We start from the raw sequence: 26,164 nt of genomic DNA on the forward strand, positions 1-26,164 counted from the left end.
CCCTGCGGGTGCATTCTTGGCTGCTGGAGGGTGCAGAGAGCAGCCGCGCGCCTGTCAGCTCCACTGGCTCCCTGCTCCCTCTGCTCCAGAACAGGAAGTAAACTGTTCCGGGGCAGAGGGAGCAGGGAACCAGCGAAGCCAACAGGCGCGTGGCTACTCTCTGCACCCTCCAGCAGCGTGCACACAGGGCGGACCTCCCCCACTGCCCCGCCCTTGCTACGCCACTGATGTTCTCACTCCCTAGCTACCAGGCTTACTGAAAACATTTTTTTAAAATGGTCAATAAGGATTTTCAACAGGAAAGGCCAAGCAGAAACTAATCAAACAATAATCAAAATATAAACTTGTGAAGTGAGGTGCAGCCTGAACAGAACAGAATGGGTTTAAGAGGGTGGAGTTGGATTCTAGATGCCAAACAAATTCTGCAGAACTGTCTGACTGAACCAGCAGTCGCACTGGGAATCCTGCTCATGGCAGTGATGAAATGTGAATGTTTGGACTGACAACCACGTTGCATTCGTGCAGATCTCCACAATGAAGGCCAACTTCAAGTGGGCTAACTGAAGCAGCCATGGCCCTGACATTATGGGCCGTGAGATGACCCTCAAGAATCAGCCCATTCTGGGCATGTGAAAGAGATGTAGTCTGCTAGCCAACTGGATAAAAGCAGTTGCCCCATCCTGTTAGGGTTAAAACAAAAATTCCCTAAAAGCTGGTTGGACTATGTATGGGCTGGTTAAGATGGAACTCCGACACTGCCTTAGGAAGGAACTTAGGATGGGTACAGAGAACCACTCGGTTATGATGAAACCTTGTGTAAGGTGGATCAGCTACTAAGGCCTGACGCTCGCTGACTCTGCATGCTGAAGTGACTGCCACCAAAAACAAAACCTTCCAGATCAGGATCTTCAGGTGGAAGGTATCCAGCAGCTCAAATGAAGCATTCATCAGCTGGATGAGGATGACACTGAGGTCCCATGACACAGTGAAAGGTTTGACAAGGGACTTGGTCAAAAGCGAACTTTGCATAAACCAACCAGAGGCTGTACAGAGATGGGCTTGCACTGTACTCGCTGATGGTAAGCACCAACTGCACTGAGCTGAACCCTTACAGACTTGTTTTTCAGACCAGACTCAGAAAGGTGTAGAAGTTATTCAAGCACTTTTTTTTATGTAGGGCAGGAAAAAGGATCTAAGATATTGCCCTCACATCAGACGGCAAACTTCTTCCATTTAAAATTATATGACCTCTTAGTGGAATCTTTTCTGGAAGCAAGCAGAACTCAGGAGACATCCTTATGCATTTGGAGAGAATCAATTTCTAACCTCTCAACTTCCAAGTTGAAAGGGCCAGGGATTGAAGGCTGGGGTGCAGAAGAGATTCCTCATTCTGACTGATGAGGGTCAGAAAACACTCCAGTTTCCATGGGTCTTCAGAGGCTAACTCCAGAAGTATAAGAAACCTTATATGCCTCAGAAGTAGAGGGAACCTGATCTGCCTCAGCCAGCAAGGTGCAATGGGGATCATGGATACTCTGTCCTGCTTGAATTTCATTTAAGTCTTCCCCATAAGAGGTATGGAAGAATACGTGTACATCAGGCCCATCCCCCAGTTCAGGAGAAAGGCATCCGAAGCTTGACTGTTGTGTGATTGAAGCCTGGAACAAAACTGAGGGACTTTGTTGTTGAGGTGAGTGGCAAGTAGATCCATCGAGGGGGTGACCCACACTCAGATCATCTCCTGAGCAATGCCCATGTTGAGAGACAACTCATTCGGCTGCATCACTCTGCTCTGCCTGCCAGGCTGTTCTTCCTTGCCAGGTATGTGGCCATGAGCACCATGCCATGGCTGGAAGCCCAGTGCATCATCCAGCCTGCTTCCTAATACATGAGGTTCGAGTCCATGTCTCCCTGATTGTTCACTTAGTACATCGCAATCTGGTTTTCTGTTTGGATGAGAGCAATTTTGTACATCAGCCGATCTCTGAAAGCCTTTAGAGTGTTCTAAATGGCTTGGAGCGCTAGGAGATTGATGTGAAGCTGAACCTCCTGCGTGGACCAATGACCCTTAGTGTGAAGCCCATCTACTTGAGTTCCCCAGCCCAGGTTGGATGCATCCATTGTCAATGTCTTGTGGAGAGGTGGAACTGAAATAGAAATCCCAGGACCAAATTGTCCACCACAAGAGTGACTCTGCAAGTTCCAATGTTCGCTACGTTCCCTGTGGCCTGACACCACTGGGAAGCTAGAGTCCACTGAGCCTGCCTAAAATGGAGGAACAACATGGGTGTAACATGGACGGTGGAGGCCACATGACCTAACAACCTCAACAACTGTAGAGATGACCTGCTAGCTCTGCTGAACCTTCACAGCAATATCTATTAAGCAATCTGCTGTGGGTTCTGGAAGGAACGCTTGGGACTAAGCCCTGTCTAGCAGGCCTCCAATGAACTCCACTTGCTGAACTGAAATAAGATGGGACTTTAGGTAGTTGACTATGAACCCTAATAACTCCAGCACCCGAACGGTTCTTCACATTGATTCTTGAGCACCTTCCTGCGACGTGCTCTTGATCAGCCAATTGTCCAGGTAGGGAAACACATGCACCTCTAGTATGCGTAGCAAAGCAGCAACTACTGCAAGACACTTTGTGAAAATCCTGGGCACAGATGTAAAACCAAAGGGTAGAATGTGGAACTGATAGTGATGTTTCCCTACTAGAAATCTGAGATACTTCCAGTAGCAATGACATATCCTTATGTGGGTGTATGCATCCTTTAAGTCCAGAAAGGGGGTTATATTTGTATTTTCCTCTGTATGCCTGGCTTCTTTTCTATGTAATCTGCAATGGACTGATAAGGTATTCATGGAATATAAGCACTGTATTAGATTAGATTAGAAAACTTAAGTGTGACATCAGGTAATACTTTTTCAAGGAGAGGGTGGCAAATGCCTGGAATGTTCTTCTGCAGAAAGTGGTGGAGTCACAAACAGTGCTGTAAATAAAAAAAAACAAAACATGAGATAAACATAGAGGTTTCCTATAGAGCAAAAGGCTTAAATAATTTTCATAAAGGCATGGGGGTGGGCATAAGACTGCACCAGGCATCAGTTACAACCCTATTACTACTATCATTTGTATAGCGCTACTAGACGTACACAGTGCTGTACACTGAACATGTAAGAGACAGTCCCTGCTCAATAGAGCTTAAAATCTAATCAAGACAGTCTAACAGGACAAATAAGGAATAAGGGAATTACTTAAGGTGGGAATTATAAAACAGACATGGGGTTCTGAACAAGTGAATAGGAGTTAGGCGTTAAAAGCAGCCTCAAAAAGTGGGCTTTTAGCCTAGATTTGAAGATGGTCAGAGCAGGAGCTTGACGTACAGATTCAGGAAGTCTATTCCAGTCGTATTGTGCAGCAAGATGAAAGGAATGGAGTCTGGTGTTCGCAGTGGAGGAGAAAGGTACAGAAGAGAGATTTACCCAATGAATGGAGTTCCCAGGGAGCAGTACAGGGAGAGATAAGAGTGGAGAGGTATTGAGGAGCTGAGGACAAAGGGGGAGTAACCTGAACAGAATAACAGTACAACTCTAGCGACCTTTCTGGGCAGACTAGATGGGACATGCTGGTCTTTACCTGCCATTATTTACTATGTTACTGTGAGTAAAAAAAAAAAAAAAAGCTCACGTGGGAAATAAATCTTAGTGAAGACGGACCTTAAATGTGAACTATGTATAAAGAAAAAAGCAAGATGCATTCTAAAAACAATGTAAACAAGTGCTCCAAATCTTTATTACCGAGTAATTCCTCTGAAAAAGCAAACAGCATGCATGAATGTGCACCATCAGCCAACAAATGATAGAAATGCCATGCATGCTCAGTATTTATAAAAATGGAAAAATTCCTATGTTGCAATCTGACAAGTATAAACAAAATGAACAAAAATAACCAGAAAAATAACTAAAATATGAAAGAGCCAAAAATGAAACAAAACAACTTAGGTGAAGAGCTAGAATACTAAAAAAAGGTTGCCAATGTAACTGTCCCAATCTGATGGTACAAAAAAACCCCATAATGTAGTGTGGAGTACTTGTATATAAACAAGAAGCTTGGATTTTATTTGTCTACTGGCAGACATTACAAAACAATTCTCATTACTACAAAAGACTAATAGAAACACCATGCTTGCTACCTATTTACTAAAAAAAGAAAAATGTTTTCAATTTCTCACACTGTCTTAAATGTAAACAAGAAAACTTTAAAAAAATGATCTAAAAAAGAAGAAAATGTTAACGTATAGAAAAAAGGTGAAAATGTGTGAGCATGGAAAAAAGAGAGCATGACCTTGGTCTGCAGACACAATGAAAAAGGAAAAGAAATTCCTGAAATGGAATGTTTCTATATGAAAAACTCTAAGCGAAATGCTTTAATATATGTCATATGTTCACATCTCTCTCTCTCTGTACATACACATTCATTTTTAAATGCTATTCATGTAGCTTCCCTTTGCTTTTCTTTTAAGTGGCAACAGTTTTGTTTACAAATACATGGAAGGAGATTTTATTTATCATATTTTTTAGAGTTCCGTGGACAGCTCTTTATGTGAAACCTTCCTTTGGTGTGCCTGACTTCTTTATGGTTTGATAAATATTATTTTAAGCCCATTGTTTTAGTTCCTATCGTCTTATGTATTTATCATTTTTGTGTGTTCATAATGCACTTTACAGAAAATTAGAGGTCATTTTACCAAATGGCGGCCCGCGGTGGTGTAAGCGCAGGATCGACAAGTGCCGAGGTACTTTTTGTTAAAGGGCCAGTAAATGGCTGTGCTCTAACGATACATATTGGCATGTGTCCGTTTGCTAGGGGAGCCCTTTCTGCCTCCTATTTAGGAGGCGGTGAGGGCTTTGACGCTAACCCGGTGGTAACCGGACAGTGTGTAGTGCTAGAAAATACAAAGAAAATTGCTAGTGCCAGAAACAGCACACACTGGAAGCCGGAACTACCTGAGCGAGCCCATGGTAGGGCCAATTTCCCACACACAAATACGGCGGTAACCCTACCGCCGGGTAGTAAAGGGGCCCCTTAATGATGATTTGTCTTTATATTTGTTTTTATTCTTTTAGTATTTATTTACTACATTCATGTGCACGGTTAACGGCAATACAGGTTTATATAGTATTTACCTCCAAGATTTTTATGCATTATGTTTTAATCCAAGTGGTGTATTATTGATTTTTTTTTGTTACATTTGTACCCCGCGCTTTCCCACTCATGGCAGGCTCAATGTGGCTTACATGAGGCAATGGAGGGTTAAGTGACTTGCCCAGAGTCACAAGGAGCTGCCTGTGCCTGACGTGGGAATCGAACTCAGTTCCTCAGTTCCCCAGGACCAAAGTCCACCACCCTAACCACTAGGGCACTCCTCCACTCCAAACAGTCACAAACAGAAGAAACAACCTCCAAAGATGAAGCACACCAGGCACAAAATAGCAGAGGAGGCAAAAGAGAACCTCTCGCAGATGGTGTCCAAATTCTCTTTATTAAGTCTTCCAAATAATTCTACAACAAGGGAGACCCGACACAATTTATGTTTTGGCCGTACTGGCCTGCACTGGGTGTCTAAAAACTTGTCAAGTCATTTGCATCTCCAAAAAAATCCACAAAACGTTCAATCAGCAAGTAGCTTCTGTACAAAATAGAACACTTTTTCGATAAAATGCTGGCTAGACGTTGTTCTATGTGCATGGTTTAGACCACTTATGCAGGCAAAGTGCTGAAACATGGTCTGTGTCGGGTCCTTTTCAATAAAGTTTTCTTTTTCACCTTGTGTTCTTCACCATCATTAGTCCATGACCCACTCTAATCCTTCTTTTCTGGGAAGTTCAAACCCAAAGCTTAGTCTGCGTAATAATAATTCAAGTCAGCTGGACAGGGTGCTTTGAATATTAACTCAATGATTTTTACTACTTCTAAATTATCCAAACTGGCACTGTGTACTTGTGCATGTGAAAGAACTAATATCTGTTCAAACTTCACATCAGGTTCTGAAATTATCTCCTCAGGAGGCAGTATTTTGTGAAGAGCATAATGTTCTAGAAGGAATATCCTAGAGGCCCTTTTACAAAGGTGCGCCAAAAAATGCCCTGCGCTGGTGTAGCTGTGTGTATTTGACGCACACAGGTCCATTTTTAGTGCACCTGCAAAAAAGGCCCCCTTTTTTGGGGCTGAAAATGGACGTGCGTCAAAATGAAAATTGGCGCACGTCCATTTTGGGCCTGAGACCTTATCGCCACCCACTGACTTAGCGGTAAAATCTCACGTTAACCGGCGGTAATCATCAGCGTGTGTACAATGCCAATTACTGCCCAGTTAGCGCAGCGCACCAGAAATTTTCTGACATGCGTAGTGGGTGCGCATAGAAAATTAAATTACCACCCAGGCTACACAGTAGTCGGGCGGTAGTTCAAAATTGACATGTGTAAGACGCGCATACGCAGCTTAGTAAAAGGGCCCCCTAATGAATTAAAAATGCTACCTAACAGAGGAATTCACCAAATTGGAAATAAATGGACTAATTCAACAGAAAGTCTAAATTTAGAAGTTAAAAAGGTATTTGTAATTAAAAACTCCATGAACAGCTAGTCAATACGAGATATAGATTAGCAATTAGGTGTTAAAGACAATCACTCATGGTTTCATAAAACAAAACTGAAAACAAACAGCACAAGAACCAGTGGCGTTCCTTGGTTGGCTGCCACCCGGGGTGGATCGCCGCTGCACACCACCCTCCCCTCCCCGGGTGCAGCGTCGTTGTCGTCCCCAGATACAGCGTCATCACCCCCGTGCATCACCCCCAAGCCCCCCCTCTAGGGTGCATCCTTCTTACCTGTTGGGGTGCTGGGAGCAGCCACACGGCTGTTGGCTCTGCTGGTTCCCTGTTCCCTCTGTCCCGGAACAGAAACTAACAGCAGAGGGAGCAGGGAACCAGCAGAGCCAACAGCCGTGTGGCTGCTCCCTGCACTCCTCCTGCAGCGTGCATCCGGGGCAGATCGCCCCCACAGTCCCCATCTCGGTACACCACTGACAATAACACTTCCTCATGCTTTCTGATATTATTCCCTCATCCTACTAAAGAGCTTTTTGAAATCTTCAACAGAAACCAACCATACTAAAGTATAACTTGCCAAGGTTATCAATGTACAATTTCTTTTTAACACAACAAATGGTGAAACAGCTAGCCATAGATCAAAGTACACGATTAACCTCTCCTCTTGAGAAGCTGTAATTATTAAAACATTACTTAAGATCCTTATCTTACAAGTGTCTTTCAGTTACATTTGTACTTCAGCCGAAATCTTCAACTTGGCATTTCCTTAGCTGTCAACAGTTGAAGTTTGTTACAGAGGTTTAGTTGAAGGAAACTTCCTGTTCCCTTTCAGGCAATATGTCTGCTTCAAAAAGCTCGCAATTGACCTTAACAGTTCCAGGTTCTTTAGCATATTTTACTTTCCTATTTAAATTGAATTGAAAAAAATCTCATGAACATTCCTTTGCCACATGAGGCCCCAAGCCTTCCTCCTGTCTGAAGGTGACACAGCCTGGAGGTAGGTTGGGGTCCCCTCTCCAGTTTCTGCCCTGTGCCCTCACATATCTAACATCAGCCCTGCCTATATTCATCTGCAGCTACATTACAAATTATTCCAGTTGATAAAAACAGAGCAGTCAACAGCAATCAAGCACTTCTGAAGGTGGATAATTAAAGTTCCCCTCTATACTGCATGGAGAGACTACTATTCACCTTGTGATTAAAATTCTTTTGCAATTCCTTGTTTCACCTGGTACACACTATGTTCTTACTAAAGCAAAGGAAACATATTCAACAATACGCCTCATATTCCATTAATATTACTGCACTGTGAATGATAAACAATAAGTATTTACAAGATATTCAATGTCATCTTCTCATTGGACAAAACTAAGTTTTTTTTAAATTGGTCAGCCTTCTGAGATATGGAACAACAACATCTTGAAATTAGTCAATCCATAATTTAAATATGAATTCAGTTTGAAATGAATGGGTGTAATTTTGACTAATACACTAAACCCCCTGTTTACTAAGCTGCGTGGCAAAGCCAACGCAGCCCATTCAAAGTGTGTGTGTGTATATCTATCTAAATAGAATCCTCTAAACTCAATATGAAGTGGTGGTAGGAGTAGCTGTGGAAACACTAATAATTCATGACTCCCCCTGCACTGTAAAAAAGGAAATTGACCTGCCAATCCAAAATGTTCAACAAATTTGGTATCAGTTGTGATTAACAGGGAGGAAAAAGTCTCAAGGTGCCTGGGTCAAGTATGCTCCCACAGGCAACATAACGATCCCGCTGACCAACTGCTTGGTCTTAAGAGGATCTACTCCTCAGCATGGGCAAAAAACCTCTCCAAAATCACAGCTGAATGCAGAGCAGAAATAGTCATTGGGAAAGAGTTCTCCCTAATTCTAACTCGCCTAATCGTTGTTGCTCTCTGCCAGCCAGCTCATAATCTGCATAAATCAATCAAGAAAAACTTAGCTTATGAAGGACGATCTTTTGATATCCACGGTTGCCACAGATTCGATACCCCCGACCTGAAGGACGATCTGTTGATATCTACGATTGCCTCAGTCAGTAAGGAGCGATTAGGATCATAGTTCCCTGGTCTTGTTTGAGTTTCAGCAAAGTTTTCTCCATGAGAGGTAATGGAGGATATGCATATAGAAGACCCTTCCCCTAATATGGGAGAAAGGCATCTGATGCTAGTCAGCTGTGTAATCCGTGGGATTACTGGGGGATTTTGTTGTTGAGATGAGTGTCAAAAGAATCCACTGAGGGGATGCCCCACTCTTGGAAGAAACCACTTGTGCAGTTGCAAAATCCTCTCGGTCTGTCCACCAGGCAGTTGTCCTTTCCTGGTAGGTATGTGGCTTGGAGGTCCATTCTGTGAAGGAGGGCCCACTATCACATCCCCACTGCTTCCAGGAGTGGAGGAGTAGCCTAGTGGTTAGTGCAGTGGACTTTGATCCTGGGGAATTGGGTTCAATTCCCTCTGTAGCTCCTTATGATTCTGGGCAAGTCACTTAACCCTGCATTGCCCCAGGTACAAATATACTATGTAAACCACTTTGAATGTATTTACAAAAATCACAGAAAGGCGGTATATAAAGTCCTAACTCCCCTTCCTCACATAAGAGGGTACCCCCTTGCTTGGTCACATAGAACACTGCAATCTGGTTGCCCGTTTGAATGCCGATCTCTGAAAGCTTTAGAGCATTCCAAATGGCCCTCAATTCGAGGAGGTTGATATGGAGATCTGTTTCCTGCAGACCAAGTTTCTTGGGTGTAAAACCCATTCACATGAGCTCCCTATTCCAGGTTGGATGCATCCAATGTTACAACCTTCTGAGGAGGTGGCATTTGGAATGGTGGTCCCACAGTCAAATGTGTTCAAACTGTCCACCAGAGAAGGGCATGGGCCAACTCCGGTGGAATCTGGATTACATCCACTAGATTTCCAGCCACCTGAAACCACTGTGAACCACTGGACCTCTCTCAAATGGAGAAGTGACAAAAGGAGTGACATACACTGTTGAAGCCATGTGGCCCACTAATCTCAACATTTGCCGAGCTGTGACCCGCTTGCTGCTTTAGACCTGCAAGGCAAGTGCTGTTAAAGTCTCTTCTCTTGCTTGTGGGAGAAAAGTCTGAGCCTGCAATGTATCGAGCAGGGCTCCTATGTACTCCAATCACTGGACCGGAAGAATGTGGGTCTTGGGGTACTTTACGACAAACTAGTAAATCCAACACCCGAATAGTTAGGTGCACTGACTCTGTCGTTTCCTCTGGCGATGTGCTCTTGATCAGCCAATCATCCAGATAGTCTGCATATCCATTTCTTGACACAAGTGAACAGGAAAACTATGCCACAGGGAAACTACTGCAAACTAAAAATCATGCATACGTAAGGAAGTTCTTATGAATCTGCTACACAGATGACTATTAAGGAGGGCTTCCTGTGACGAAGCAAGTAAATGAGAGGACTGATGGAGTAATCCTGTAATTGTGTGCCTATACACAGCACCTAGAAGGTGCCTGACAGCCACATATTCTATAGACTTCTAGCATAACCGAGCAAATATACATACATGTGTTTAGGCAAATACACTTATGCAAGACACAGAGCTGGTGTAAACGTGTGTGCCTACATTTCAATGATACAAGTGTAACTTACAATATTCTATGAGTTACATGTGTGAATGTGTACTCTGCCCATACTCAGTCCAGAGTCCACCCATTTGCACATGCACCTGTAAAATGCCCGCTATGTATGATGTGCACAATTATAGAACAATGCATAGGTGCATATCTGGCATCTATGACCACATAAGCGCATAAATTCTAGTATTCTGAATATTTACACATGTAACTGGTACATAAATATTAGCACCTACTTTACAGAATTATTCTCTTAATGTCTTAAAGGCAATTGCAGGTACCCTAATTTGGAGAAAAACTTAATGGCAACCAATGCAAAGCCAGAAGACAAGTCACGGCTTCTAAAGATAACATTACAAATACAAAAAAAAGGCCAACTTGTTCATTTTTACTGGGCAGCACCAAGCTTCAAACTCTGCACTCTTTAAAAAGTAATGCAAAGCAAATAAACAACTTTAAAATAGATTATTCTCTCAACCATGTGCAACAGTAAATTAAAAATATTACAAAACTAGCAGATACACTTTCTTTTTCCAGTTGAGGTTTTCTACACAGGAGTTGCTGAAATGGGTAACCACAGAAGCTCCTTTTGAAAAACCTCTAATCCTCGGATATGTATAAAAAATGGATTGTGCTAATACCACAGAAAATGGAAAACATCCTTTAGTTATAACTTCATGTAGGTTTATACTGGCACTTAGTGGCTGATTAAGGTACTGCTTTGAGGTAATTCAAATTAGATCACAGTATCACCACAGGCACAATCCTTAAACAGATAGCAAGGAAGTTTGGCACTACTTTTAAACAGTGAGGAATCAAGCTGAATAAATAATAATAAATATAAGTCAGACTTCCCTAGGTGTTATTTACATTTTAGGAACCAACCATGTGTTTTCTTGATCCTGTACATATGTGCGTGTGAATCCATCGTACCCATGCTTATACTCATGTGCCTGTGTACACACACCTATGCCCATCCATGCCCATCCATCTGTGTACACATGCCTGCTTGCGTGGATACACCTGTGTGTGTGTTCATGTGCGTATACGAGAATTTCTTTGCCTTTGTGTGCTTGAGGTTTTTTTTTTGCGGGGGGGGGGGGGTCTTTTTGTCTATGTATGAGGCAGTGGCGTAGCCACAGGTGGGCCTGGGTGGGCCAGGGCCCATCCACTTAGGACTCAGGCCCACCCAACAGTAGCACATGTTTAGCGGTAGCTGGTGGAGATCCCAAGCTCTACCAGCTGAAGACTTCCCCCTGATGGTAATGAAAACACTACTCTCCATGATACTGGCACCTGCACATGTTCAGTTTTCAGCTTATGCCTGCTGCAGATTGCCAAGGTGGAAAGAAGCATTTTCCTGCCAGCTGAGATATCTTTTGCTGGTAGGTGGGGGGGGGGGGGGGGGGGGGGGGAGAACATTTGGTGCCCACCCAGTTCTTGCCTAGGCCCACCCAAAATCTGTTATCTGGCTATGCCCCTGGTATGAGGACAGTCAGATGGAGGGCACCACCTCAACGGGCACTATCATGTGAGCACAAAGAGCCTACAAATAATATTCTAGATTGAAATGTTAAATATGGAATGGGTTCAATGGCCCAGGAACCAGATTTGGGTCTCGTACACAAGCTGCCCCTGCAGTCAAAGCAAGAACTCTGGAAGAATTCTGAATATGAGAGCTTGGGTGAAAAAGGAAACTGAGCATGTTTTTAGCTGCATGAACAACAGAATCTACATCACTGTTAGAGTCCACCATTCTTAGAAAATGTCTGACAAAATCCATCATGAGACTTCTAAAGAAATTAAGAAGTCATGGGATAGGAGGCAAATGTCCTACTGTGAACTGGGAGCTGATTAAAATGACAAAAAACAGAGTAAAGCTAAAAGTTTAGTTTTCTCAATGGAGAAAGGTGAATAGTGGAGTGCCCCAAGGACCTGTACTAGGATGAATGTTTTAATTTTAACATGTTTATAAATGATCTGGAAATGGGGAAAAAGAGTGAGACGGTTAAATTTTCTGATGACTCAAAATTATTCAAAGTTGCCAAATCACATGCGGATTGTGAGAAATTGCAGGAGAACATTGTGAGATTGGAAGAGAGGGCATCCAAATGGCAGATGAAATTTAATGGGGACACCTGCAAAACGATGCCATTAGGGAGGATAAGTTCTATATTGGAGTCACTATCCAGTAAAGAGATCTAGGTGTTATTTTAGACAATATGTTGAAATCTTCTGCTCAGTGTGCAGCAGCATACAATGTTAGGAGTTATTATGAACCCCCTCCCCCCAGAATTTTGGGAGGGATGGGTGGACTTGATGTTCATCTCAATGAATATTGATATAAAAGAGTTGATAACTGTATTCAATGCTTAGTGCTGCTATAAAGATTTAAATAAATAAAGGAACGGAGTTTAGCTTGTTTCAGTGGAAGTGTTTTCTTTGTTGTGGTTTCTTCCTTAGTCGCTGTGAAAAATTTTAAAGATGTAATAAAATTTGTGAACTAAGAAAAGGAATGGAGAGAACAAAACAGAAAATATCATAATCATTCCATGGTGTGACAGCACCTTGAGAATTGTGTGCATTTCTAGTTGCCACATCTCAAAAAAGATACAGCAGAATTAAAGAAGGTACAGATGAGGGTAACAAAAATGATTAAGGAGATGGAATGATTCTATTGCTCAGAGAAGAGACAGCTGAGGAGAGATACAATAAAGGACTATAAAATCATGAGTGGAATCAGTTATTTACTCTTTCAAAAAGAACAAAGACTAGGGGACACACTGTGAGGTTACTAAGTAGTAAATTTAAAACAAATTGGAAAAATATTTTTTTTTTGCTCATGACACAGCGCTGGAACTTATTGCTGGAAGATGTTGTAAAAAGATAGTATAGCTGGGTTTAAAAAAAATGTTTGGACAAGTACTGAAGAAAAAGTCAATAAACTGTTATTAAGGCAGACTTGGGGAAATCCACTGCCTATCCCTGAGGGTAAGCAGTCTGGGATCTATCTACTTTTTGGGAACTTACCAGGTACTTGTGACCTGGATTAGTCTGTTGTAAACAGAATACTGGCGATAAAGGACCTTCAATCTAATCCAGCATGGTATTTCTTATGTTCTTAAAATCTGAGTATGTCAAAGTATTATCTTTTTAAGTTTCAAGAGCTTCATTATGAATCATAGAAATATAGTTCAATTCAAACTATTGTTCCCCACTTGTTTTCTCCTGCCATTTTGAGCTCCAACTCAACTGGAATTAGCCCTCACTAGGATTATGTCAACATAAGCTTTCATTTGCAACTATCTCTGGATTCCCTCCACTCTTATAATCTAATCATATTTCCACAGCCATCATTCCTGACCGGGGCCACTTGCACTGTGGCTCTGGATTCCTATCAGAGTATACCCTGAGCCTAGCCAGTAAGCATGTCTGATGAACAGTGCCTGAAACACCCTCTGCCTGAGGGCAATGTGCACTGCCTCTACAACAAACAACTTCTCCTAGCCTCAGCAGCCAGGCTTGAGAATTGAATCTGAGTCCCTCACACACAGTGGTACTGCTGAGCTAATAGCCTGGCCCCACTATACACTATTCACAAGGGCAAGGAGTATACCAAGCTGTAACCGAGATGCTTTATTACTTTATTTCCAATGTACGTTTCTGGAATTTCTTTAAATTAGCTTATTTTTAAAGTATGGAAACAATTCAGAACCATAAGAATGCTAGTTGCCATGGTAAATACACTGTTTATTTTTAATTAGTATGTTTAGTGACATATTTTGTAGTTCCACTTTGGGTACAACAGAAACATGGCCCAGCACATTAACATACTATCCCGAATTTGCGTAAATGAGTAGCACTAACTCTAAACACATCATCAACATCCACTATTATCTGTCTCAGTCTCTCACTGAAAATCATCTTAGCAAGTACACAGGAAAAAAAAAACACTGAAGAAAGAAATCTAACCATTGGGACTTAGTTTTAATTTACTGTTAGCAATCTCACAGCACACTGTGCACCTCAACAAGAACTACCAAATATGACAACATTTTGTGGAAAAATGTAAAAACACCCATCCTGGCCCAAAAATTGAAAGCAAAGGTAACTGTACCTGGAACCCATTTAATTTCCATTTCCACGCCCTTTTCTTCATGTTTCTTTTCTTTTTCCTGGATACCTTTAAGAAGTTCCTTATACTTGGTAATTTGTTCTTCATCGTTCTTGTGAATTCTTTTGTTTTTTGTATTATCTTCTGTCGCTTGGACTGCACCATCACCTAAACGAGAAAAATCAAAAGAAGGAGCAAAGGTAGACAGAGACAGTGAGTACCAAATGGTATATTCTCATAGATTTAGTATTGTACAACGGGTTCCTCTTACCCACATGCATCATGTTGACAAGTGCAAAGTGATGCATGTGGGTAAGAGGAACCCGAATTATAGCTACGTCTTGCAAGGTTCCGCGTTAGGAGTTACGGATCAAGAAAGGGATCTGGGTGTCGTCGTCGATGATACGCTGAAACCTTCTGCTCAGTGTGCTGCTGCGGCTAGGAAAGCGAATAGAATGTTGGGTGTTATTAGGAAGGGTATGGAGTCCAGGTGTGCGGATGTTATAATGCCGTTGTATCGCTCCATGGTGCGACCGCACCTGGAGTATTGTGTTCAGTACTGGTCTCCGTATCTCAAAAAAGATATAGTAGAATTGGAAAAGGTACAGCGAAGGGCGACGAAAATGATAGTGGGGATGGGACGACTTTCCTATGAAGAGAGGCTGAGAAGGCTAGGGCTTTTCAGCTTGGAGAAGAGACGGCTGAGGGGAGATATGATAGAAGTGTATAAAATAATGAGTGGAATGGATCGGGTGGATGTGAAGCGACTGTTCACGCTATCCAAAAATACTAGGACTAGAGGGCATGAGTTGAAGCTACAGTGTGGTAAATTTAAAACGAATCGGAGAAAATTTTTCTTCTCCCAACGTGTAATTAGACTCTGGAATTCGTTGCCGGAGAACGTGGTACGGGCGGTTAGCTTGACGGAGTTTAAAAAGGGGTTAGATAGATTCCTAAAGGACAAGTCCATAGACCGCTATTAAATGGACTTGGAAAAATTCCGCATTTTTAGGTATAACTTGTCTGGAATGTTTTTACGTTTGGGGAGCGTGCCAGGTGCCCTTGACCTGGATTGGCCACTGTCGGTGACAGGATGCTGGGCTAGATGGACCTTTGGTCTTTCCCAGTATGGCACTACTTATGTACTTATGTACTTATGTAATGTAATAACATATGTATGTGGATTTATTGAAACATGGCACGTATCTATATATTTTATTTAATTATGTATTTAACAAAGGATGTTGAAACGTCTTAAAGCAAATAACACTTGTTTAATAAGAATGAACATTTATAATAGAGCCGAATAAAACTCTGGCACCTAAAATTCAGTGTAAAAAAAGAAGAAAGAAAATAGGAGTTAAACCAAATGTCTGTCCAAACAGTAGATTTATTGAAGAAGTAATTCCAAAAGTACAGGTTTGTGCAACAATTCAGTTCCAATAGACTCTACGCAGTCCTGCGTTTCAGCGCTAATCGCACCTTCCTCAGGAGTCAAATGAAATATCTCAGCCACGGATGATAAAAACATATCAATAGGCTAGAGAATCCAAAGTACAGAATTAAACTAAAACTCGAAAACTAGTCAAACCGGCACAGAGCCAAATGCGTGTCAACAGCGGACATTTGGCTCTGTGCAGGTTTGACTAGTTTTCATCGCGTTTTAGTTTGATGCTTTTCTTTGGATTCTCTAGCCTATTTATGTGTTTTTATCATCAGTGGCTGAGATATTTCATTTGACTCCTGAAGGAGACGCTATTAGCGCTGAAGAGCAGGACTACACAGAGTCTATTGGAACCAAATTGTTGTACAAACCTGTACTTTTGGAATTACTTCTTCAATAAACCTACTGTTTAGAAAGACATTTGGTCAAATCCCTATCTTCTTTTTTTACACTGTGTGCTTTTTTGGTTAGGGTGATACTTCTGTTTGCCACTACCAATGGCACTAGGGTTGAACTGCTGTGACATGGAGTTGCCCTCTCTTGGTAGGCCATGTTCTAGTGTGCTAGAAGGAGAAAAAGGGGAGGGTATGCCTACAGCAAATGGAAGAAGCACTGTGGTGGAGAGTGTGCCCTTAAGGGGGACAAGTGGGAAAATGAGACCAAAGAACCAAAATGTAAAACTAAAGATGAAGAAGTGAAAAGCAAAAACATAAAAACACATTTACAAAAATGAGCAAAATAAGAAAAAAAGTTCATATAACAGAAAAAAAAACACCTCAAAGGGCAATACAAAAACCCCATTCCCTAACTACTACAAACTTTTTTCTGTCAACTAAGGGGTTGATATTCAATGGCATTTATCAGAGTAACTCCTAACTAGAAGTGTGGTGCTTACTACTGGCTAGCCACTTATCTTCAGCAGCATTATCTGGATAATGCCACTGAAAATCTTTACTAACTGCCCAGGACAGTATCAGGGAGGTCCAGGGTAGAGTCAAGGTTGATCCAGAAGTTATCTGGGTACTGCTGATATTCAACACTGGTACCAGGACCACACTCCAGATAAGTTAATATAGTAAAACAGCTGTCCTACCTTATTCAGGTATTTATCCCCGTAGTGGCACTGAATATCGGTGGTACAGGATAACTTTTGGAGGCCAACCCTTATACCTGGATATTCAGCACAGGTGTCTGGGTACAGACTGGTACTGCATATCTGGTTATAAATTTAAACGCCGCATTTCAATATCAGGAGGTAATTTAACTAGTTTTATACTATTTTCAACTTTAAATTTATTTTATTTATTTATTTATGACATTTACATCCTACATTATCCAAGCAACCTGAGTTCAATGTGGCTAACAATACAATGAAATCACAACATACAGAATACAAAATACGTTGCAATAAAAAGAGAAAGAACAATACATAGCAATGAAAACAAAGATTCAGGAGAGTAAAAGAGTAACCAAAATTGACTAAACAGGGAAATTAGTATTCACACCTTGAAATTTTCCAAAGAGGAAAGTTTTTAACATTTTACAGACCATCAAGTAATCACACTGAACCCTAACTAACTTAGGGCAAGGAGTTCCAACATTTCCCCTGAGCCTTCTTTTCTTCAAGCTGAAGAGCCCTAGCCGCTTTTAGCCTTTCCTCATAGGGAAGTCATCCCATCCCCTTTTATCTTTTTCGTTGCCCTTCTCTGTACCTTTTCTAATTCCACTATATATTTTTTGAGACGCGGTGACCAGAATTGAATACAATATTCGAGGTGGGGTCACACCATGGAGCGATACAAATGCATTATAATGTCTTAGCGCATAAAAAAGTCAATACTAACCTGGAAGTAACCTACTGCACAAAGCTACATTTTCAATTCCTCATATATAACATGCTCATCCTCAAAAAAAAAGAAAAAGAAAAAAGTCTAGTGCAGTTTATTACACTAGCCTGTAAAACAAGGAGCTGTGAACAAAACCCCCTGACTCAAGTGAAGCGTGGCAGTGTATCTTACCAATTTAATTAAATGTTTTTTCTACTGTCAACAACTGATTTTTAAATTGGGCTGATAAGCAAATTTCACTGCAAGAACTGATTTGGAAACAATTTTCTTACAGCTTGGATAATGAAGCATTAGATAATCTCTAGCCTCAAGAACAGCATTATGTGACAGAAGATCAACAAGAGTACATATAGTCAGGAGCCATACCATACAATATTTGGTAGGTAAGTGCACAAAGTTTAAAAGTGACCCTTGCTTTTATTGGGAGCCAATGCAGCTTAGACAGCAGCGGTGAGGCCCGCTCAAAACACAAATCTTTACAGACAAGCCAAAATGTAAAACTTAAATGAGCATTTTATCTTTATTTTTCCCTATTAGCCTTGATGTAGTTAACTATAAATAATGTATTTTGTGTTTCAAATTTTCATCTTAGTTCCTAAAGATAAAAGAGGCAAAATATTTATTCAAAAATGATTTTCAAATATCTGGTAAATTCTTTCCATCCTCTAAACACTTTATTCATTTCTTCTTCAACGGAAAACATCCATGCTTTTCTGTTTTCACTTAGTGCCACAACAGCATCATTGGATGGAACTCTCACACATCCGACAGCTCCAACAAAAAACATCAGGAAAACATTTAAGGAACATTTAAGAAAGGGCAGTATATTTTTTCCATTAAAAATATAATTAGAATAAGCATGATCATTTCACGTCAAAATACTAGTGGCACGTCCCTAATGATAAACTCTGAAAAGATTTTTGGTAGCATCTGTTTTAAAAAAAATACTTCGCCATTCTCTGTTCATGAAATCTTTAACAGGCCTCCTTGCACAGTCTAAGGATAGCGGGATTCTTACAGAAGGTAAAGGAACTGAATACCATCTACCCACTGGCATGTAACATCTACAGGAAGTGCTTTCACCATCTTCCTTTCTCTCTCCTTCTGTGTCCCTGGATAAGGCATGCAGAAGGAACTTCTAGAATAGGTAGAAGGGTGGCTGGGTATGTAGACAGGGGTGTAAGGGTAGGTCAGTGGGTGAAGTTTGGAGTTCTGATCCTAGGATAGGGTGTCCCTGGTTCAGAAATCGCATGACTGGGCTACCTGGAATCTAGGGGTCTTGGGTCCTCAAACTGGGAATTCCATCTCCATGGTCTCCAACTTGGGGATCTCCAGTCTACAGTGGTTGACTTTTTTTTTTTTAATTAAACTTCTCATTGACCTTAAGGTAAGTCATGAGAAAGTAAAACTTTTCTTCACCTCTGGTGATGAAGTAACGATTCAACTCTACTAAGGATGTAAGAACTGCACTTAGCACAGTTTGTTGCATCAAATGTAATTCCATATGTAGCTCATTAGCATGCATTTTGCACTAAGTTACTAATTACTCTAAGTTAGAGAAGAAAGACAGTTGTCACAAGTACTGGCTAGATCCCAAAACAGTATATTTTATGCTGCTTATCCTAGAAATAAGCAGTGGATTTTCCCATTTTAATAATGGTCTACGGACTTTTCCTTTAGGAAGCCATTCAAACCTTTTTTTAAACCCCACTAAGCTAACCGATTTTACTACATTCTCTGGCAACAAATTCTAGAGTTTAATTACTTGTTGAGTGAAGAAATATTTTCTCAGATTCATTTTAAATTTACGACTTTCTAGCTTCATTGCATGCCCCCTAGTTTTAGTATTTTTGGAAACAGTAAACAAGCGATTCACGTCTACCCTTCCACCCCACTCATTATAGACCTGTATCATATCTCCCCTGAGCCTTCTTTTCTCCAAGCTGAAGAGCCCTAGCCGCTTTTAGCCTTTCCTCATAGGGAAGTCATCCCATCCCCTTTATCTTTTTCGTCGCCCTTCTCTGTACCTTTTCTAAATCCACTATATATTTTTTGAGATGCTTGTGACCAGAATTGAATACAATATTCAAAGTGGGGTCACACCATGGAGCGATACAAATGCATTATAATGTCTTAGCGCATAAAAAAGTCAATACTAACCTGGAAGTAACCTACTGCACAAAGCTACATTTTCAGTTCCTCATATATAACATGCCCATCCTCAAAAAAAAAACCTCCTGACTCAAGTGAAGCGTGGCAGTGTATCTTACCAATTTAATTAAATGTTTTTTTTTACTGTCAACAACTGATTTTTAAATTGGGCTTGTACAGAAACTGGAAGCCAGTGTAATGTATGTAGCGCTAATGTTATAGACCTATAGATACCTAAAGCATCAAAATCATTATTCTGACCACCATTTGCAACCTATGTTTAAGTCACCCAGGAAAGCCCATGCTTAAGGCATAACACTAATCCAGTTGCAACATCACCATGGTATGAATCACTTAAAAAAAAACCCCAAAAAACTTCAGATCTAGAAATGGATGGAACCTTCAGACTGAGAAACACGTAGAATCAAATTTTATTCCCAATATTTTCACTACAGATGCCTAGAATCAAGTTTTACTCCCAAGGTTTTCACTACAGATGCCTAGAATCAAGTTTTACTCCCAAGGTTTTCACTACAGATGGAACCTTTGCACGGTTAATAATCAAACCCAGAGCTACAGGATTTAAATTCAGTCCATGATTCCCAATTTTGAGAAGCTCTGTTTTCTAATTAGGTTTGATAGGAGCTCACAGTCTAACACTCACCTGGCGATCTCCGTTAGGAAATAATTTAATTGAGCTAAAGCCAAATAATTACCCCTCCCTACTAGCATGATGTGCTATCTGTACACACATACAGTGCAATCCGCTTAAGTGCAAGGGTCTGGGACCAAAGAAATACATGTAGTTAACCGGAGCGTGCACTTAACCGTTGTGACCCAAAGAAGCTCGAAATCTGATAAACATATGTACTGTTTATTATATGTACAGTATACAGTCTCCGTTAACTGATGTTAGGCTTACTTGAAGTAATCAGTCATAGTCTTCTGTACACTATTGTGTATGTGAGTTCCATAGACTACGTCTGCCAGACGGTAAAAACTGTCATAGCACTGACATCCAGTGGCCTCCAGATAGGCCCGCACGGTGTTCAGACTCTCCAGCGCTCTTGCAAAAGTGACAGGAGGTTGTTGAATTTCATCAGCATGTGCCTCGGTGCTCATTTCATCACCTGTTTCATCATCAGCCGTTGCCTGCATGTAGGCGCATATCTTGACATCAGTGCTGTCGACAGCTGTTTGTAGATCGTAATCAACACCTACGTAGTGATGAAACTCCTCTTCAGTAACACCGGCTGGGATGTCAATAGCCTGTTCATCGGACGTGTTTGCAACAGCTGCATCTGTTACGTCCCTCTCCACATCCTTAACAAAGCTTGCCCACTTGTAGCAGTTCACAATGGTTGCATGTGTAACATGATTCGAGTCTTCTTTCTGCATATGTAGGGAATCCAACAGTGATAGATTACGAGCCAGTTCAACAGCAAGTTTATCTTTGCCAGTCTGGTCATCCATAATGCTCATCAGATGACATAGCACAAGAGCCCGATAATGTTTTTTGAAATTGGCTATTATGCCCTGATCCATAGGTTGAATCAGAGAGGTAGTGTTTGGTGGCAGGAAGACCACCTTGACATTAGACAACCTGACATCATCACTGTGTGCAGCACTATTATCACAAAGCAACAAAATCTGACTCTTGTGCCCGCATTCTAGTGTCTAACTTCTTTAGCCACTGCTTCCAAATTTCCCCAGTCATCCATGAATTTGCGTTAGCCTCTTATGACACAGGAAGTTGCTTAACATTCTTGAAGCAACGGGGCTGTTTGCTCTTTCCAATGACAAGTGGTTCCAACTTCTCACTCCCATCCATACTGCAGCAAAGGAGGATCGTCAGTCGGTCCTTCGACGTTTTACTTCCTGTAGTTTCGGCTTGTTTGAATGCAAGTGTTCCATCAGGAATCGCTCGCGAGCACAGACCGGTTTCGTCAGCATTGAAAATGTCACGAGGTGCAAACTCGCTCAAGATGGTAAGAAGAACTGAAACAACCCAATTTTCAGCACCAAAGTCATCAGCGTCTTGTTTTTCACCTTGCTGTTTCTTGAATTTTATGCTGTTCCTCTCCTTCCATCTTTCCAACCATCCAACAGTGGCTTTGAATTCAGTTAGTCCAAGACTTTCAGCTAGGTGATTAGCTTTCTCCATAAGCAGTGGACCACTGATAGGAAACTATCTGCTCCTGACTCGACAAAACCAGCGAAGAAGAGCATCTTCTACATCCTCAGCTTTTCCCGCCCGTTTACGTTTCCTGTGTGGATTAGTATTGCTTTGCCAGTCTTCCAGAAGCTGATCTTTCTGCTTCAAGATACGTGAAATTTGACTGGGATTGACCCCCTAGTATTTAGCAATAGATGCTTGACTTTGTTTGTTTTCTAATTTTTTAAGAACTTCTATTCGTTCAGCCAGTGTTAAAGTTTTACAGTTGCGCGACTACAAAGATGACTGCATTGTACACTCTAACAACCTTCTTTCGCTTATTCTAACAAATTAACTCTCATTGGTTACCGCCTGTGGCAGGTAACCAATGAGATTTCAAATTTATCGCCCCTTTGTCACGTGCCAATTGGCTTCCATATTCCGTGCGTGCGCTTATGCGGAGTCTTTCCTGCAGAGGAGCGGTCTTAAACCATGCATATAAGCGAATCTTGCACTTATCAGTGGTGTGCTAAACTGAAGTTTGTCCCCACAGAAATTGATGGCGCCAAAAATGGGACCGAAGTAAGGCATGCAGTTAAACAGAGCATGCGCTTATCCGACGTGCACTTAAATGGAGTGCACTGTATTCTGTTAGTCTCAGTGAAAGAATTAACCCTTCAACGATTCCAAAAAGATATTAAACAGAACTGGGGGACAATGGAGACACTTGTGGAATTTCAAGGAAGAGTAGCTTTGGATGCTAATTACTGCTGATAGTCTGACCAGATACAATGCAATTCACTCAGTAAACCAACCATTCATTCCTACCAGACAGCACTGATGAAGAATAGTGTCATCCACTAGGTCAAATGTGGAGGTCATGTCCAAAAGAATTTGCTCTCCTCATCCATTCAACAGAAGATGTAATCAGATACAAAGATCAGAATCTGTGTTGTGTCCTGACCGAAACCATGCTTGATAGTGGGAAGAGTCCCTGTCTTCTTTTAAAAAAAGGATATTATTTGATGACTGACAACCCTCTCAACCTGGCAGATAAAGGAATGTTGGCTATGGACAGATAGTTTGTACATACTAAGGAATCCAGGAAAGCTAAGATGGAAGTTGGAAATAATGTGCAAACACAAGAGGGGCCACTCACTGAGATATCTTCAGAAGACTCAAGAAACAGGGGTGTAATGCATAATATATTGCCTTCTGGCCTTTCTGGATATTTTTGAAAGCAAAGTAAATACTTCAAACAGGATCTTCCAAAAGCCTACACTCCACAGGTATATCTGCTGACAAATTCATACTTAATCTAAATCTTTACTTTAGTTAGTTACCTTTTCCATGAAACATGAACAACTGAAGACCCATCCTCCCAATAACTTATTAACTATTGAAAAAAAATTCCTTTGAGTTATTTCATGCTTTCTCAGTTGATCGAATATAGAATTTTCTTTCCCCTTTAAAGGTTTTGGTACTATATAGATTAGTCATAGCTCCACTGTTTCTATTGCTGGATCCCTACTTTGTACCTGGCTTTCTATTCTTCTCACTTCTCACTTTCGCTCAAACAAATCATCCTTGACCAGGGTGCTACACCCAATGAGCATCTGAGCTTCCATGGAACATCATCTAGAGTTTTAGTGACTTTGTGATACTATTTTTTAACCCGATGCTCCACAGCACCAGTCGTGAAACTAGAAAAAAAATTTTCAGGGGTGGAGGGAGCTCTTGGGTAACATGGGTGGGTACCCATTTCCTCTACCCTATGCCTACTCCCCTTCCAAACTTAAAATAGCTTAGTTGGAAGGGATCCCCAAGCCCAGTCAACTGAAGACACTCTGAGTCATTCCATTCTGGTTACACTAGAAGCGCTTCTTAAATTTGTTTTGCATCTACAACCTGTTTCATAGTGTATTGCCTGATCCTAGAATTATTCAAAAGCATCAATAATTGTTCCCATCTATCATAACTCCTCAGACATCTCTTTTTCAAGCTGAAGAGCACTAGACTTTTTTTTATGTTTCCTTCCATCAGCTTCCCTTGTTAAACACACTGTACCTGGAAGATAATGGAATTTACTTCCTGTTACATAGTTCTGAAAGATATCTAAAGAAGATAGGAATGAAAACTCTTATCTACCAGTTCCATATTGTGCCTCCTCTTCCTCCTCTTCACTGGAGGAGGCCAAATAAGCCTGAAAATCCATGTCCAGAATTTCATCTTTTTTAAAGGTTTTGTTTAATGCAGTCATTCTGTCATGGTCTGTCTCATCCCAGGTGATGTCTACCTATAAATTAAAAAAAAAGGAGACCATCTATTAGAAATGCAAATAAAAATGCAATGATGGAAACAGGCAACCCTCTTACAAGGCATAAAAAAGCTGGTGCCACACTATGTTATATTATCACCCAGTAGGATCAGGCAAACCATGTTTCAATGATTAAGCCCACAGAGAACAAATAAACACAGTCATCCCAGAAATAAACAGCAACAAACAAAAGGAAGGCAAGAAGGAACTGATGTCACCACTCCTGATGGTATTTTAACTAATTTTAAAGATAAAATTTGCTGAATGCTAGTGCACACTTAAGTTTTATATTTGTTTCCTCATAAACCTTAACCTGAGTTTGAAGGAAGGCCCTGTGATAGCTTTATGAAGCTAAGAATAAACAACAACAACAAACAAAAGGGAAGGCGAGAAGGAAATGATGTCACATATTTTAACTAATTTTATTCTGTTTTTAACTAAAAGATAATGTAACAAAGAGAGGGAACCAAGTACAAAAAAAGACCAAAACAAGAAAACAGCACAAAGGGCCTTTAAAAACAAAAGGGAACACAGTTCTTTCATTAAAAAATCCTTTAATAGTGAACTTTGATTGAAGAAAGACCCGACACGGGCCGTGTTTCGGTGCTACCGCACCTGCGTCAGGGGTCACACCAATGACAAAGGAGGCTTCAACAGACTAATTTCAAAAGGCTGATGCTTTCCAAAATATTGTGTAATATGTTCCTCCGACTTTCACTACTAGCCGTTTCCGGAAGAGAGAACGGCTAGTAGTGAAAGTCGACAGTTATAAATTGGAGTCACCACGGACCCTGAAGCAGGACAAGGGAGTTTGTGTCCAAAACCTGGGCCAGTGTCGGCAGTGGAATTGACGGAGTGGCGACAGATCACGGGAGAATAATTTGACCAACAAGATAAGTGGTGTTTTACCTAAGTTTATTTAAGACTGGATATAAACTTTATTACCGGGAGGTTTTTTGCCTATGATGACAGTTAGAACTCCAACAAGTCATTGAGCTGTACAGCCAAAAATACGGTGTCTGTTGAGGCTTTTTCCTCCGGTTTAATACACAAGATATGTGAAGTGCACCGTTAGGTTTCAATGAGATAATACTGTAAGTAAAGGGTTCCTAACTGATGCTCAAATACAGTTTGTAGCTATATCAATTCTGAACATTGATATTAAAATGTAGGTCAAATTTAGCTCAACATGCATTGAGCTGCAGACCCAGTGGTGTACCTAGGGTAGTTAACACCCGGGGATGGTAATTTTTTTAACCCCCCGCCCTCTAAAATCCAGTACTAGGCACACCGAGAATAAAAAACACTAAGGATCTAAAGAACAATTCTACCATACCATAAGCAGTCATTTCTACGAGTCACACAAGGAAAAGGAAAGCATCTTAAACACTACAGTGAGTACTAGAGCATCAATTCATCTATTGTAAAACGAAACCAGACAGAATAGTACAGATCGTCGATCCTGCACAGTCAATGCCAACTGAAAGCCAAGTTTTTTTCACAAACACAGATACATCCTAATCCACTATAGAATAAGTAATCATAAACTTTCTATTTAGACAAAAATTAAACTGAACCCCCAAGATGCCAGACTCTGCATACAATGCAACACCACAGAAACAGAAAATATCCCCTAATACTGTGCAAAATATAAAGACAGCAGATGTAAATTTGAAAAAACTAACAAATATCAATCACAACTTTACAAATTAACAAATAGAAATAAAACAAATATAGAAAATAAAATAATACCATTTTATTGGACTAATACATTTAGCTTTCAGAGGCCAAAACCTCCTTCCTCAGGTCAATACAGTATAGTGCTGTTACAGTATCCTATCCTGACCTAAGAAAGGGGGTTTTGTTCTCTGAA

The 26,164-nt window shown here is 40.9% G+C and overlaps 1 protein-coding gene across 2 annotated transcripts in view; it reads right to left on the bottom strand.

Annotated features, from left to right (window-relative positions):
* ESF1 (ESF1 nucleolar pre-rRNA processing protein homolog) overlaps window positions 1-26,164 on the bottom strand; it is a 91,614-nt gene that overhangs the window by 24,228 nt on the left and 41,222 nt on the right. For both annotated transcript variants that reach the window (XM_030196342.1, XM_030196343.1), the window contains 2 exons: window positions 24,123-24,270; window positions 14,381-14,545 (listed from right to left, as the gene is read on the bottom strand). In XM_030196342.1, coding sequence (XP_030052202.1) covers window positions 14,381-14,545; window positions 24,123-24,270 — 313 coding nt within the window. The remainder of the gene's footprint in view (window positions 1-14,380; window positions 14,546-24,122; window positions 24,271-26,164) is intronic.

The sequence above is a fragment of the Microcaecilia unicolor genome, chromosome 3 (genome assembly GCF_901765095.1).
Source record: "Microcaecilia unicolor chromosome 3, aMicUni1.1, whole genome shotgun sequence".
NCBI classification, from domain to species: domain Eukaryota; kingdom Metazoa; phylum Chordata; class Amphibia; order Gymnophiona; family Siphonopidae; genus Microcaecilia; species Microcaecilia unicolor.